This window comes from Carassius auratus, chromosome 41 (genome assembly GCF_003368295.1).
Source record: "Carassius auratus strain Wakin chromosome 41, ASM336829v1, whole genome shotgun sequence".
Lineage (NCBI taxonomy): Eukaryota > Metazoa > Chordata > Actinopteri > Cypriniformes > Cyprinidae > Carassius > Carassius auratus.
The window spans coordinates 1830135-1846789 of record NC_039283.1 but is presented as its reverse complement, the minus strand read 5'-3'; the positions used below and the strand labels follow the sequence as shown (position 1 = coordinate 1846789).

At 34.5% G+C, this 16655-nt stretch overlaps 3 protein-coding genes across 3 annotated transcripts in view; 2 read left to right on the top strand and 1 right to left on the bottom strand.

The window, feature by feature from the left end:
* LOC113059477 (collagen alpha-6(VI) chain-like) overlaps positions 1-16655 on the bottom strand; it is a 1020620-nt gene that overhangs the window by 683637 nt on the left and 320328 nt on the right.
* On the top strand, positions 1496-4596 carry LOC113059553 (sialic acid-binding Ig-like lectin 15). Its single transcript, XM_026228111.1, has 7 exons — positions 1496-1603; positions 1787-2158; positions 2527-2874; positions 2978-3005; positions 3097-3179; positions 3261-3379; positions 4462-4596. The coding sequence occupies exons 1-6, from the start codon at positions 1555-1557 to the stop codon at positions 3374-3376; spliced, it is 996 nt and encodes a 331-aa protein (XP_026083896.1). The 5' UTR covers positions 1496-1554; the 3' UTR covers positions 3377-3379; positions 4462-4596.
* Positions 4684-12222, top strand: LOC113059569 (CKLF-like MARVEL transmembrane domain-containing protein 7). Its single transcript, XM_026228135.1, has 5 exons — positions 4684-4952; positions 9129-9305; positions 9425-9523; positions 9772-9853; positions 11681-12222. Exons 1-5 carry the CDS (start codon positions 4833-4835, stop codon positions 11692-11694), a joined length of 492 nt encoding a protein of 163 aa, XP_026083920.1. The 5' UTR covers positions 4684-4832; the 3' UTR covers positions 11695-12222.

Here is a 16655-nt window from a genome sequence, read left to right as displayed (position 1 = left end):
AGGGTTGACCTCTCTGGACTTTGGGGGCAAAAGATTGAGCATGGCTTGATCCTTCTCCAAAGAATTTGAAGCTTCACAGATGTGCTGTCGTCCAGGTTTGACGTCCAGCAGCTGGCCTGAAGCACGGAATTGCCCGGTAGTGTCCTGAGAAAGAGGGAATGAAGTATCTCCCTTCTGAACATCAGGAAGAGGGGAACCCTGAACATGACATATGGTTTTGAAGCCAGATGCTTCCAAACCCTTAGCTGACAAACTCAGGATTCGTGGTTCAGTTAATAATGAGCAACATAAAAAATAGCCTGTCAGAATATAACAGTTGCCTCGCTTTTAGAAATTTGGAATTTGAATTGTATAGGCCAAACCCTATTGAAATTTGAATTGATATGATTGGAATTACAGGAAGTGAAATATACAAAATCACAACAGTGCTCTGCAGGAATAAGTTAAATTTAAATAAGGTCTTGTCTTGAAAAAGCTATGCAGAATGGAAACTCAAATACTCACTAGTCCACTTTCACATACTCAATGTGTTTACACTCATGCTCTTTCAAACTATTCTAACTGGATTATTTAAATAGATTTTGAAAGCTTGGTGATGACCTTTAAGTCATGTGACCATGGTGTGGTTTGTTTATAGCTTTTTACTTCTACTGATTTTGGTTAGCCTTCAGAATTAATGAACGTTGTGCTCATTTGTGAAGGTTATCTTGAACAAAACGTGTAAGAATCATAAACTCTTTTACACAAAGCTTATTTTCTGTAATAATCAAAAAGCCAGGAGAAATATCCTGTTGGGTTTTTGTCAGTGGAAAAAGGGTGATAGAAATTTCTGGGTTGGCTTACAAAACTATCTCTGCAGTGCTCTATTTAGAGAAATCAACAGCCACTCAGAGAAACAATGTGCTCTTCCTTCAAACAGATTTGTCCATAAGGCCTAAAATGTTCAGGTCTTTTTAAATGTAATTCACACAAAGCTTTATCAATCCTTCATTAAATTGTGTCTTGACAAACTTAAATTTTTCAGTTAACAATTAAGCTGTATATAATAATATATTATGTATATAATTGTATAATAAAATATGATATAATATAATATTATGTATATAAATGTATAATACAATATAATTTGTAATTTTAAGCCAAAATGCAATTCTGCATAGATGTGTATCTATCTATCTATCTATCTATCTATCTATCTATCTATCTATCTATCTATAACAAAAAAATCAAATGACACAAATATTGGCGCACTACTTTAACTATAACTTTACTATAACTTTAGTTAAATAATTTAAGAAGTACAAGAAACTTAAGAGTGACAAGAACCCTGATAAAGATTTCACCATGTGATTCTACCATAAGCAATTCATTGTGAGAAACATATTATTTTTGGAGCAGGGCCTTTCAGAGGAACCTACCCGCACAGACCAGTTCGCTTTTTGGAAATGCAAGTAGACAGTTCCTTATTTTCGTCATTACTTACCATCTTGTTTAGTCACAATACCTTCACTTAAACTTTTCCGTCTGTGAGATCCCGGAACGTTCTGTCTGAAGATGCAGGATTATGTGTTTGGTTTGCTTTCTTTTATTTGTAGTCTAAAAGGTAATATATTATATTTTACATTTTAAAAGCAAGAATGTTACTAATTATACACTGCAAAAAAATAACTACTAAATGACTACAACTGCTAAAAACTATGATTAACTCCAAAATTTGAGTTTTTAGGCTATCTTTTAACGACTTGTAATGTTTTCATATTATATATTGTTCTGTTCTCATCCGCAGGCCTATCATGTTCATCATGGACCATGAAAGTACCAGAACAGGTCAATGGCACATTGGGACAAAATGTGATTCTCCCTTGCATCTTCACACACCCAATTCAAAATACTTACACCGGTCACATCACTGTTAAATGGATGCAGGGCAACAAACAAGATCCCATTTTTAAATGCATGCTTCACAACAAGACAAATGCACAAAACAACTGTAATTATCTAATACCATCAGAGCGACTCTCGCTTCAAGGTAACCCCACAAAAGGAGACATCTCCTTAAGAATCAATCATTTACAGTTTACCGATGCCTCACAGTACACCTGTAGGGTGGAGCTGGATTATGGTAAATTTGAGAAACACACAACGTTTAATGTCAACGGTAAGATTTACACAGCATTTGTATTAACACACAAATAAACAGCAACCCAGAAAGTATTTGGATGCTTTTGGACACCTAACTTGGGGTGCGTTTCCCAAAACCATGGTTGCAACCAGTTGGTTGGCAATGGGAAATTGCTTTGCAACCAACAAAGTTGCTAACTTAGATAGAAACCATGGTTTTAGGAAACGTACCCTTGGATAGTTCACCCAAAAATTTAAATTCTGTCATTATTTACTCATGCTCAAGACTACATTTTATACATTTATTATGCATTTTAATTGCAGTTTAAAGTGTCTGAATACTTTTTGGGACCACTGCATTGTATAGATAAAATTACAGATTTTTATTTGGATTTTCAACTGTAGCTCCGGCAAAAATTCTCAGCCTATCCTTGGATTTAGAGGTTCTGGGTATGATGGTGAAATGCATTGCCCAAGGGAATCCGCTTCCAGAATTTAAATGGACCTCCTCATCTGGACCACTAGAAAACGTTCCAATCAAAACTGACCATACAAACTTCATAGTCATCAGCTCAGTTCCACACTCTGAGCAGGATGTGTACACTTGCCAAACTGTGAACTCTCTGGGCCAGGATCAGAAAACATTTCCATCAAACGATTCAAATTGTCTTGGTCTGAAGGTGACGACTGGCATTCTGGGGTGTTTGCTGCTGCTCGGGCTTGTGCCATTCATTTTGGATGCGCTGAAAAGAAGTAAGTGCTTGATTATTTTTTGTGCATTTTTTAATAAAAAATTGTTATGTGCAAATTCTAATATGCTGTATGTGTTGTTATTTCCACACACACACAAAAAAAGGACAAAGTGCACAGACAAGCATGCTACAGTAAGATTGCTTGCCATTCGTTTAAACTGGAAACTGAAATAGTACATCTTTATTATATTTTAATGTGACTCAATAATTTTTTCATTTTCAGGGATATAGGTGTACAGAGGGTTAAACCCTCCATATATCATGCTAATGAGAAAATTTATGCCAATATCAGCACTTGTCCAGTTGGTGAGTAATGATTAATAAAATCTATATATTTGTCCATTATAGTTTCATACAGTACTAATACATATATATTATTCTTTCTAGGTCCTGAACAAGGTGATGTCTGCTCAACTGGGGCATTGAGAGAGGGGGGAAAGGTGATTCCCAATACCCCAAAAAATAGGCCCCCAGGTCCCCCGCCGGACACTGGCGAAAAGTGAAGGGTGAGGATTCTTTTACTATTGGTTTAACTTTGTAATTGCATTGTCTTAATTAAAGGTCAGCTAATTTAATATATTTTGATGAACCAACTTCGAAAGACCTTAAAGAGAAATACAAACACTGAAAGAAGATATAAGATATGAACAAACAACTTGCATTCAATTAATTTTTTTTTTTTTTTTTTTTTTTACATTTCTTTATTGTTTTTTCTTTCTGTAAATCTCCCGCTTCACCACATCCCAAAGCTGCTCTATTGGATTGAGATCTGGACAACATTGGACGCTAAGTGAAATAAATAGATTAAAAAATAAATTAATCAATAAAATTTACCACAAAACCGAAAAGACCGAGGTATATATTTGATATCACAAATTGGCCAAAAAATGAAGAGATATGATTTTTTTTGCCCAGTCCTAATACATACATACATATATATATATATATATAAATATAAATATATATATATATATATATATATATATATATATATATATATATATATATATATATATATATAAATATTTTAATTCAACATAAGAAATACAAATAAATAGTGAAATATTAAATCAATTATTTATAAGAAACAATACTCTGAATATAAACCAAAACGTGCCAGTAGGTGGCGGCAAATCCCTGTCTTAAGCGAGTCATTCAATTATTCATTCAATCGATGCTTTGTTTGTTATATTAACACATGCAGAAAATAAAGAATTATTTTAGCAAATAGCTTGCTCCATAAATTCAGTTCAACAGCATTAAGGTAAAGAAGGTCAACTTTATCTCTCTCGACTAAATCTACACTTGCATTTTAGTAGTTCTTGCTCCTTCCAAGCAATGAATGCACGTCTTTGATATAGCGCAATTTCAAAAGCTGCCAATATTACATTTTAAAACCAGTTAGGGCTATAGAAATGCATCATAGTATTTATAAGTAAATGTCCATATTATGCGTTGCCCCCCCCCCCAACCCCCACACACGCACGCACGCACGCACGCACGCACGCACGCACACACACACACACACACACACACAAACACAGATACGTTAACACTTGTTATCACGTGGTATCTGTTTCTTTTCTAGGCGCTGATCCAGATGGACCAATCACATTTGTGTTTGATTACTGTATGACCATTTTTAAAAATGAATGTATTTAAGATTTGTATGGTGCTTTTTGCTTCGTATTTCAGAGATATGTAATTATAGAAAATATGTTTAAAAATAATATTATATTTTGATGTATAAATGTTTTCAAAGCTTTGAATGCATAGTTTTGGATTCACGCTGTGAGACTCCACAAGCCCATGCGTGGACGATGCTGTTTCATTTCCTGTGTCTTCTTCGGTCACTCTGTTGTGGTTGTCGCTTCCCCTGACTCAGCTGCTGGTTAAATGTGACCGGTTTTAAAGAAATATTATATTAATTATAAAGTTACTCAAATATTATATACCAGAATGTCTAACTCTTTTGTTGTTACTACTACTACAACCACAACAACATCCACCTCGAATGGAGGATTTTGCAACATCGGTTATGCGCGTTCATTTCAAGGATTACTGAAAATCGGCCAAGTGGTAAGAATAGTTAAACACATTTATTTTATGAAGCAAACGTAGACGAATAAATAGAATCCTTAATTTAGGGAAGATAGATGGTTTAAAGATTGTAACTGACTGTTTTACACCACGACGATACATTGACCGACTAACTGAACTCTTCACTAAACTTTCCATGAATAGGCTAACGTAACATTAATTATGCACTAACAATGCAGGATACAGTAATCAGTGCATTTGTTTACAACAGCAAGTTTAATATTTCTTTTGGGGAAACGTTGGACAGGACAAACGTCTTCGAGAAGTTACACATGATTTTCAATGCTCAAAAATGCTGAAATGTAATGTTACTGTAACATAATATTACTGAATGAATATGATAATAATTCGGTATCAAAACGTATAATCTTATTTATCTTGGGTAGCCTACTTCATCAGTTCAACAGGAAACAACAGAGTCCACAATAAAAGGCCTTTGTGTGTGTGTGTGTGTGTGTGTGTTTGCATAAATTACTCAATCTCTGCAAAAGCTGTTTATTCTGAAGTGAGAATCCATCATATTTTAAGATTAAAATCGGTCTCATTGTACTGGGACACATGACATCACAGAGTTAAGGGCGTAACATTTCTTTCACACATTTGAGGCATTTGGCCCATCACAACACAGTGGATAGCTGGCCAATCAGAAAGGCGGGGACTAGAGGAACAACAACAATGTACAATATTTGGAAAATAAATTTTTTTGAACCTTAACCTGCAAAAACACTGCATTACACCAAATACACAACATAATGTTATTTTTAGCAACGTCATATGACCCCTTGAGATATTTTTATGCATAACTGCAACTTTCCACTGCACTGTTTATGAATACTAATAACTATACTAATACTTATATTAATAATTTGCTTATGTACAAACTTTACATTATTTGGAAAATAAAGTTTTTTGAACCTTAATCTGCAAACACACTGCATTACACCAAATACACAACCTAATGTTATTTTTAGCAACGTCATATGACCCCTTGAGATATTTTTATGCATAAATGCAACTTTCCACTGCACTGTTCATGAATACTAATAATTATACTAATACTTATATTAATAATTTGCTTATGTACAAACCAAAGATGAAGTGGATTATTTTGAAGTAGCACTTTTTTTTGTACATGTGTTACACTATTAAAATGTTTTTTGGACAGTGCCATGGTATTCTTTAAAGGATATATAATGCAATTGCAATAATGCAATTCTTTAAAGTATTTTAATACCATGGTTTGTGAATATGGTAATTATTCAGTACCTAAGCATTATCCTGTGACATCATCTCTGTACTGCTGCATGAGGGGGGTTGCATCCTCAAAATAAAGAAATGAAATACTGTCTTTGGGGTTTCAGGGTTTGGTTTTTTGGTGTGTAAAAGGTGATGACAGGCAATGATAATTTGTTAAGACTCACACACCCCAGGTGGCTACTTAAATGGTTGCACTGATGAAAGAAATTTAGAGAATTTTGCACAGCAACATGTGGCCATGTGGAAAAAAGAGTGCTCAACATAAAACCCGCCAAACTCAAAGATTATAATTTCACCAGAAAAAGATAGAGGATAAAATAGAAGATAAGTGGTTTGACAACAGAATTAAACAAGAAACTGTTTCAGAAGGAAACACCAGTGTTGACAGGAAGAGAAACTTTTTAGAATTTGCATACATTATTTAACACTTCTTTGCAACAACAATTCATACTGAAGTGGGAAATGATATCATATTTTGAACTCTAAGATTAATATAACCCTAAACAAATATGACTGCAAAACTTAAAATAGCAGGGGAGTGCAGGGCACAAAGTAATGTAGAGTTAGTGGTTACACACATGGTTTGAATATTTCCACACATGCTAGCATAAAAAAACTTATGTGCCAAAACTGTGCCAAAATTCCAAAGTCTTTTGAAGATATCGCTGAACATTTATTTTACCATAGTAAAAGTTAATTTATGGCTTAAAGGGGGGTGAAATGCTATTTCATGCATACTGAGTTTTTTAAACTGTTAAAGAGTTGGATTCCCATGCTAAACATGGACAAAGTTTCAAAAATTAAGTTGTACGTTTGAAGGAGTATTTCTGTTCCAAGAATACTCCTCCGGTTTGCCACAAGTTTAGGAAAGTTTTTTTCGAGTATGGCTCTGTGTGACGTTAGATGGAGCGGAATTTCCTTATATGGGTCCTGAGGGCACGTCTGCCGGAAGAGCGCGCGCTCCCGTATAGCAGAGCACTGAGAGGCTGAGCACAGCCTGATCAGAGCGATTCACTGATCAGAGCGAGAGCGTCGCGAAATGTCACAAAAAAAGTGTGTTTTTGGTTGCCAGGGCAAGACAACCCTGCACAGATTACCAAAAGAGAAACAGCATTAAGGGACCAGTGGATGGAGTTTATTTTTACAGAGCATCAACGGAGTTGTGCAAGTGTTTGTGTTTGTTCCCTGCATTTCGAAGATGTTTGTTTTACAAACAAGGCCCAGTTTGACGACGGATTTGCATATTGTTTATTTCTTAAGGATGATGCAATCCCAACGAAAAAGGGTCACGATCGTGTGTTGGAACCGCAGGCGGTGAACTGCTTAAAATATCAGTTTCAGCCTCGGGATCTGATTCTGGATCATGAATTAATGGCTGAATCTGTTAGCCATGTTTTGTTTTGGATGATGGTTTTGTCCTCACGATAATGTCACAGCTTCCAAACGCTCTCAACTCAAAAACCTACTGGCGCTCGTGATTCTTTAGCTCCACCCACACGTCACGCCTCCAGTCGGTCGTGTTTTTCCGGGAAAAATCGGTACAGACTATCTTTCTCTTATGAATATAATAAAACTAAAGACTTTTTGGAGTTATGAAGGATGCAGTACTACTCTATAGGTACTCAAGATTAACAGGATATTGAGTGAAAACAAGCATTTCACCCCCCACCCCCCTTAAGTAAATTTTTCATCTCAGTTTTTAGTATTCATTTAAAATGAGGCAAATCTGCTATTATTTTAATTCACATTATGTTATTTATCAGTTTAGATTGTTTTTAATGCTTTGCTAACTAGCAGACGACACTAACTACTTTTAAATTCCAGTTGTTACAATTACAATTTGCTTTTCTATGGCATTAGTGATGTTATTTACACTATTTACTTGAATAATTTTAATTAGAAACCATGAGGATTATGTGAATACAAACTGACAGTCAATGTTTATTTGCACAGAAGTGTATTAATTGAAGAAATGTAAAGCATTTAAGCTCATTTATGTGGGCCATCCCAATCATGGTTTCAATTTGTTCATTGTCAAACTCCAAAACCAGATTATTTTTTAATTCTTAAAAAACACCATTGTTTTATTTAAAAAAAGTTAATCATTTTATTTTATTGACAAATTTTTTTTGTTTGTCTTGTATATTATTTTCATTTGATCAGATATTTTACCTGTCATATAAAGAAAAAAATTTATACACTGTAATTCTAAAACAAGGCGAAGTATTTGTACTAGACAAGTGTAAAATGACTGTGAAAAAAAAATTATACCTTGAACCCCATGTGGATTTACACAAACTAGGAAAGTCAAAAAGTGTTACACTGTGCCCGCTCTCCCCTAATACTAGAGCAATATTATTGTTTTGACTTTATTATTTTGAAAATATTAATCATGCTTATATATATATATATATATATATATATATATATATATATATATATATATATATATTTATTTATTTATTTATTTTTTTGATTTATAATGTTTATGTTACACTAAGAAGAAGAAATAATTGCATTTTTTATAATTTATTTAAAAAAATTAAAAAAATTTTTTTACGTTTTAACATTCTTATTTCTTAAATATGTTTTTCAATTTAATTTTTTTTATATTAAATAAAAAGTTATTAAAAACAGCTACTTAAAATATCAGAAGTATAACAATTATTACTAATATTACTAAAGAAATTAACAGAAACTTCTTTACTTCTAGTTGAACAAGGACTTGTTTTATTTATTGAGTTTAATTATCTTGTTGAAATCTTACTTAAATTAATCCAAAGTTTAACTGAGGAAAAGCATCGCTGCATTTTTCTATGTGTCAAAATAAAATATTAGTATTTGCTGTGAAGTGCACAAGGAATATTTAAATAAAATTTCCTACCTCTAATTTTGCAGGTGATCCTCCTGATTGCTTTCCTTTGTGTGTACTGTGAGGATCGGCGGATTGAATACTCTGCCTTCAACTACTTTGAGGTGGTCACTGCATGGTTTCTCATCATCTTCTCAGTCTTCTTCCTCATGCATTTGTTTCGACTTCAAAGCAAGATCACATGCATCAACTGGATATTGGCGGTAAGTGGTCACAGTTCACTAACGCACCTTCTCACCAAAGATCATAGGTGTCTGTTGTCATCTTTTAAAAAGTTAATGCTGCTTTTTCATCTCAAAATTGGCTCTTTATTTTTTTTCAGGAGTTTTTACATTATGCTGTGGGAGGAATCCTGGTCTTTATCGCCTCAATAGTTGTAGCCGTGAAGAGTTATGAGGTCTCAGCTTTGATTGCTGGATCTGTGAGTGTCTTTTTATGATTGCAATATGTGCAGTGCATGCTGCTGACTGGCCAGGGAAATGCACAAAGCTTTCTTGTGTAGGGATGAGAAAGCAGAAAATTATATTCTGTTATTTGCCAGTGCGTATGCAGTTCTTATAAAAGGTTTTTAGGCATCATATGCAAATTATATTTCATGTTTATTACTAAAATGTATGATTATAGAATGTTGTTAATATGTTACTAATTCCTATTTGTACATAAATGCAGGTGTTTGGCTTTATAGCTACTTTTCTTATTGCAATCAGCATATGGACTTCTTACAAGGTCACATGTGGCTCTCAACCAACTGGTGAGTCTGACCCTGTTTTAACCATGCAATTTCTAAAATATGGAAGCTGTGAACACATTTTAAAGGAATAAAAATGTAAAATTGAAATTTGCTGAAAATTTACCCTGGAGCCATCAAAGATGTAGATGGGAATTTGTGGTTGCACTTTATTTTACAGTACGTGTACATACATGTACTTATAGTGTACTTACAGTGTATTTATCTAAGAAAGTTCTGGTAACACAAGGTAACTACAATGGGGTAGGGTTAGGTTTAGGGGTAGGTTCAGGGTTAGTACCTAGTTATTACATAGTTATTGTAATTACTATAATAAGTACACAGTATGTACATGAGGAACAGGACTGTAAAATAAAGTGCTACCAAATTTGTTTACTGGAACAGATTTGAAAAATGTATTACATCACATTACATCATCATCACCAGTGGATCCTCTGGGTGCCATCAGAATGAGAATTCAAAAAGCTGATTAAAAACATCCAGCGCCGCCGCTCCCACCACGCGCATCACGCACTGTGCGTAAGGCACCAAGTGCTGAGGGGGCACCAAAATTAGCCTAATGATTTTTTTTTTTTTTTTTTAAATGCCGGTATTATTTCATTATCCTATATAAATATTAGGCTCATTTTAGCCATGTATATGTAACAAAAAAGTGGGAACAAGAAAGATATTTAATAATTGCTCTAGTCTAGTCCGGTCTAGTCTAGAAAGTACGAGAAATGTGCTGCATGTGCGTGCTGCTGCTAATCGTAATGCGCCTCGAACTTGCTGACGTTAATAATGTTAGCATCAGCAAACTATGTTATCATAACTTATAATGTAAAGACGTGTTTCCACGCGTCTGGAGGTCTCGCGGCACGGTAGACGCAAATTCTCCTCATTTGCGCATCTAGTTACAAGAGATTCTGAGTTATGAAAAGGACCATTTCAAGCTGATAGCAACCGGCTTTTGTGGTGGAAAATTGGCAGTAATACCCCCACCTTGCGCAGCTGTAGCCTACCTGAGTGTCCTGGGACATCAGTGCGGTCGGAGCGCGTCTTCTCAACAGCTGGACATATACTATAGTGAATAGAAAACGCTCTTCTCTGGACCCCGAAATTTTCATGCCAATAAATAAGAAATATTGCTGACTTGAGTGTTTCCAGCTCTCTCTTTACGTTCGTCCGTTTATTGACGTTGAAAAAGGAAACGTCTTTTTTTTTTAGACATGGAAAATCGATTTTACAATCGATTCAATGAACACTTATGTCTTAAAAATCGAAAATGATTTTTTCACAAAAGTGACAGCCCTAGTACTTATTGATGATTATTTCATTAAATTTGTTCAAAGTGACATTGAATTTGCAAAAAAAAAAATCATAAAGGAATTATGCTTAGGGCACCAAAATGGCTGGCAGCGGCAATGAAAACATCACAATAATCCACATAACTCCAGTTCAACCATTAACGTCAGAAATCATTATTATGGGTTGTGAACTTGTATTTTAGCTGGAAGCAGCAGTTTGAGGTTAAAAATGTCAATGAATTGATTAATGTATTTATTAAAAATACCCAGTTTTTCACTTCACAAGACATGGAGTCTCAAATGGAGTCATTTGATCTCTCAATCTGACGGCACCCATTCACTGCAGAAGGTCCACTGGTGACCAAGTAATTTAATTCTAAATTTCTCCAAATTTGTTCTAATAAAGAAACAAACTTAGCTACGTCTTTGATGGCCTAAGGGTGAGTAAAGTTTTAGAAAATATGAACTAGGGTGAACTATTCCTTTAACAGAAAGGACCTGTTGAATTTCATTGCATAATTTCTCTGCTAATTCTCTCTTGAAGGTGCTGTAGTGTAACCGGGTGGAAGAAACCCAGTCTTATCAGCTGGAAGTAGCAAGAGCAATTCTCAGTGTGTTCTGGAGAGATGATGAGTTCTTTAAGGACATTAATGGGACATTTTTGGTTGTTTTTGAAGGTGATGTATGCTTTTAAGAGTGGATTTCTTCATCAAAACTTTATTGCCTCAGTGAACTTAATCGGCTGGGATCAAACTCCGAATTTTCCAGGAGTAAGACTGGTTTATTATAAGAGTGGAGTTTTGATATACTTGTCAACAATGTCTGAATGAGAATGTTTACATTATTTATTTGACAGTATATTGTGTGACCCGGATTTGATTCAGTGCCTATGATCAAAGAATATTTTAATTGAAATTAAGTCTTTGAGAAGAACTGATGCTGACATACAGTATTATTATTACTATTATTACATGAATTGAAGTGTATTTTTGCTTTTCCCAGTATCTCTATATATGATTTTATGATATGCAAATGTAAAGTTTGAAGAATGTATGTTTGGCTTTCTAAATGTACGTCCTTTTTTTATACACTGGTATCCTTTGTTGTGTATGTTGTGTTGTGTCTACATTGATTCAAAATCATAATTTGAATCAGAACAAGACTTTTACTCATCCTCATGTCATTCCAAACCTGTATGACTTGCTTTCTTCTTTGGAAACCAAAAGAGGATACTTTGAAGCATGTTGGTAACCAACAGCTAGCCTCTATTGAGTTCCATTGTGTTTTTTGATCATACTATGGAAGTCAATGGGAACCAAAATGTTATCATGTCATGGCTGCCACGCCAGAGCTCACAGTCTACCATGTCACCCCCAGGGAAACCATCTCTGAGCTCACAGTCAGCCCTATCATGGCTGACTTCCAGAGTATGATAGCAGGGTTACTCTGCCTGCTCTGTCATGGCCAGGTGGTCTCTCCATGTCTCTGCTCTGCAATGGCCTCCTGACCTGTAGTGGACTTATGGTTTGCAGGCTTAATCTTGGTCACGAGCTCCGCTCTGGTCACCTGGCCCACCGGCTCCTCCGTGGTGGTCATCTGCTTGCTCCCTGCCATGGTGGTCTTCGCCTCTGCTCTGGTTTCCAGGCCTGCCATTGCCCAATGGTCCAGGTCCTCCACTGCTCCATTGCCCTGGTCTACCACAATTCCACGATGCTGGTCCACAACTGTACCACAAACCTCTGCTCCACTGTCCAGCACTGTTACCCTTAGAGGGGGGAATATGTTTCCATTGCCTTCTTGTGATCCTGCTATTGGTTCCTTTGTTTTATGTGTCATGTTCTGATTGGTTGTCTAGTTCATTTGTCCTGTTCACATTGGTTGGATTGTGTCATGTTCATGTAATCCACTGTTTGGTGAGTTCATGTTTTTGCCAAGCCAAATTTTGTTCATTGTGTTTCTGCTCACTTTTGGGTTTTATTAACTTCAAATGGGTTCTCATTCAACTTGCCTTCAGTGGACATTCATTATAATTATACATCATAATATTTGTTGTATTGTCTTTATGCTGATTTAAAACAAATGCATTACAAAAAAGGAATGTCCGGATGCATTACAGTAATGAGGATTCTAGGGGCAAATTCGTATTAAAATGACATTATAATACAATGCAACCCTTAATGGTCAACGGGCTTCATGTAATTTTATATAGTTTCTTTTGGCTTTAGGATGAAATATGACCTCAACAAGTTTTTGTGTAATATCCTACCACTGTTTAGTCAGACTGACTTTAATGTAGCAAAATGATGGGGTTTATTAATCACACCACCCATTAATATGAATTTTTTTAGATATCTTGCAGAACTACTTAACACTGAGTGACGCACAATGCTCACTACTTATGGTTACAGAAAGAGGTTGTTGTGCAAGAACTACAGGAAACCCATGACCTCTATCAGGGGAGGTGCCTCCAAAGTAGAAAGAAGGAAATACAGTGACGTGCTAGATCACTTATGGGTTGTTTTATCTCTACTGCATTGTGAAAGAATTTCTTGCGGATAAATGAAGCCATTATTTACGGAGGGAGTGAAATGGAGCGAGCTGCCATATTGGAGAGAATCCATCCTAGAATTCCAGCTAATCTGGAAACATGTCTCATGCACATCAGAACCTCTCCTTAAGGCTCTGTTTAGAGTACAGCTGAAGTAAATGGCACTTTGGTAACTGATTGTGTTCACAAGAACACTGAAATTCCCAAACAAACAGGAAAAAGAGGAACATGATTGGAATGCAGTAGAGGAAGAAATGTACTACATTTCTCACAGCTGTTGGTCATCCTTTTCGGAAGTGCAATGGTGTAAAATCACCACTGCATGACCCACAAAAGCAGTTTGCTGCTGATGTCAATGTGCAGTTGCATATGAAGGAACTAGATTCAAGATTTTTATTTGTCACATACATGATTATATAGAGAATATATAACCAGCAGTGAAATATGAGTCAAGTCTGGACAGTGCAATTTTTAAAGAACACAGAGGAAAATATACATAAATATAGGTATGAAAGAATTAAATAAAAGTAAACAATAAAAATATAAGAATAAAATAAAATGTATACTGTAGACTTAAATATAGAATAGATAATAAAATGTTCATGGCTTTATAGTACAGCATACTGCAATAAAATAGGAGTTGTGTGATGGTATGCCATTCCAAATACAGCTTCTGTACTGATTTCAGTGTCGGCCTACTTGAGTTATATTTAGCAGATTCTGGTAAATATAGTTGGTCATACGGGTATTTGACGCATACAGAAAATTTGCACACTATGCACAGCATACATGCTGGATACTGCAGAAATAGTAAGAGTAGTGTGATATTATGGCATTTTAGTCTGCCCTCTTGTGGTAGGTTGCAGTCTTCAGTTATTATCATTAATTAAAACTAAAACCATAAAAATGTTACTTTAAGTAAACCTAAATTATATAATAAAGAATAAAAAAAAAAACTTAAATTTAGGGTTCGGGTTAGGGCAACTATTTTAGCTGTAGTTACCAGGACATAATTTCTCATTTTCATTTAGTTTATCTTTAGGTATGCTGCTAAAATAACTAAATCTAACCAAAACGAAAATGTGGACAAAATGAATATAAACTGTGCATAATAATAATAATAATAATAATAATAATAATAATAATAATAATAATAATGTCTAAAACGCTCTAAATAAAATAACTACAATGGAATTTAAATGTGAAAGTGAAATCAAATCTCATTTAAAATATAAATTATAAATATAAATTATACTAAAATAACACTGCTTCTGTGACACCTTTATTAAATCTCTTCAAAACAAAAACAGGCATTATAATCATTGAACAAGTCCGCAATGAGTCCAAACAGCACATATTAAAAGAATATATATACAAACAAAATAATTACTTACAAATAATAAATACAGAATGAAATATCTAAAAACAAACTATGTGTAAACTCAATTTAAGGGGGACTACACTGCATAGCCCACTGCAGTAATTTAGAGAGTTGTAAAGTGTTCCGTTTTTCAGCTGTTTTAAAGATTCAAATCAAATTTTAAAATGATTTTTTAAAATGCCACAAAGGAGCAACTTAAAACTTGAGTAAGTCAGTGAAACTATATGATTATAAGTGTGGCATCCGTCCAGCTGGAAATGACTCACCTATAGTGCTGGCGCTGCAGGTCCTTCATACATCATTGTGGTCAAAAATACAGTAATTGCACAAGGATGTAGCCTCTTTAAAGACGGATTTCAAAATCAGATCCAAGTTCAACTGAATTTGTATTATTGCAAGATAATAATTACTGGAATTACTGTCTCTTTGTTGAATGCTCAGTAGGAAGAATTTGGCAGGATCCATTTGTAAACTTATATAAAAAATTGTTTAAAATAGATTAATTATTTTGAAGAATGTGTGCATTACTGCTGTTGGTATGCCAAATTTCTTTGTATTGATGGTACAGATTGATAAGATAAGAATGTGTGAGAGTTTGTGTGTACATGGGCATTTATTATTGACTCCAAACAGTAATTATGTGTGTGTTTCTTGCAAAATCAACTGGAGTTTGTAATAGTCTGGATATTTCAAGTCCATTTTCTTGGATTCTGGCCAAGTGTAATTTATATGTATTTATGCAAAGTTTACCTGTATATTTAGGCCTATAGCTAACAATGAAGTTCATCTCTCTTTGTACCGTTTATCATTATCATTTATTATGTAAAATGAACTTGAATATGAAATGTGGGAGAATTCAAACTCTAATCAGCTCACATCAAGGTTTATTTCATTGTACAGAAGGTTAAGACCAATACAGGGATAAAATCTAGTTAATTAAAGAGGAGAGAATCCTGGATTCATAGAGACCCACAGCATAAACAGCCCTTGTTGTTAAAGATGGGAATTAAAAGCATGTTTTCTCATTTTAGGTTGTTTTTTTCCACCTAGCTACTTATCTACAGTACATAATCTTCCAAAATCCCATGGCAAGCATTCTCTAAGTAAAATATTTTTTTATTGCAAGAAAAGCACAACAATTATCACATGCATGATGTGAAATGTCAGAATCCTTTGTCTTACTGTTTTCATAGCATGCATTTTATACGTATATGTTATATAATAACATTATTATATCAGTATAGAATAATGTTCTCTGACTTTTCGAATAATCTGACAAAATTACAATTTGAATGGGATTTATTTGCACAATAAAAATGCATGCTACATGCTCTTCACTGACACTACTGTGTAAGGTAAGCATGTACTGTAAAACTTTATTAAAAACCAAAAATATTGGATGTGGTGGCTACAACTGAGAGAGAGTCATGGGATTTTGTTTTGTTTTTTTATTTACCTAGCCTATTATTTTTCACACAATAAACACTGAAAAGTGATCATACTTTTAAACGTCATAATTAATATTTTTAATACATGTTCAAAGTTAAAACTTCAAAGGACCCGGGGTAAAGCGCTACAATCTACATAAAA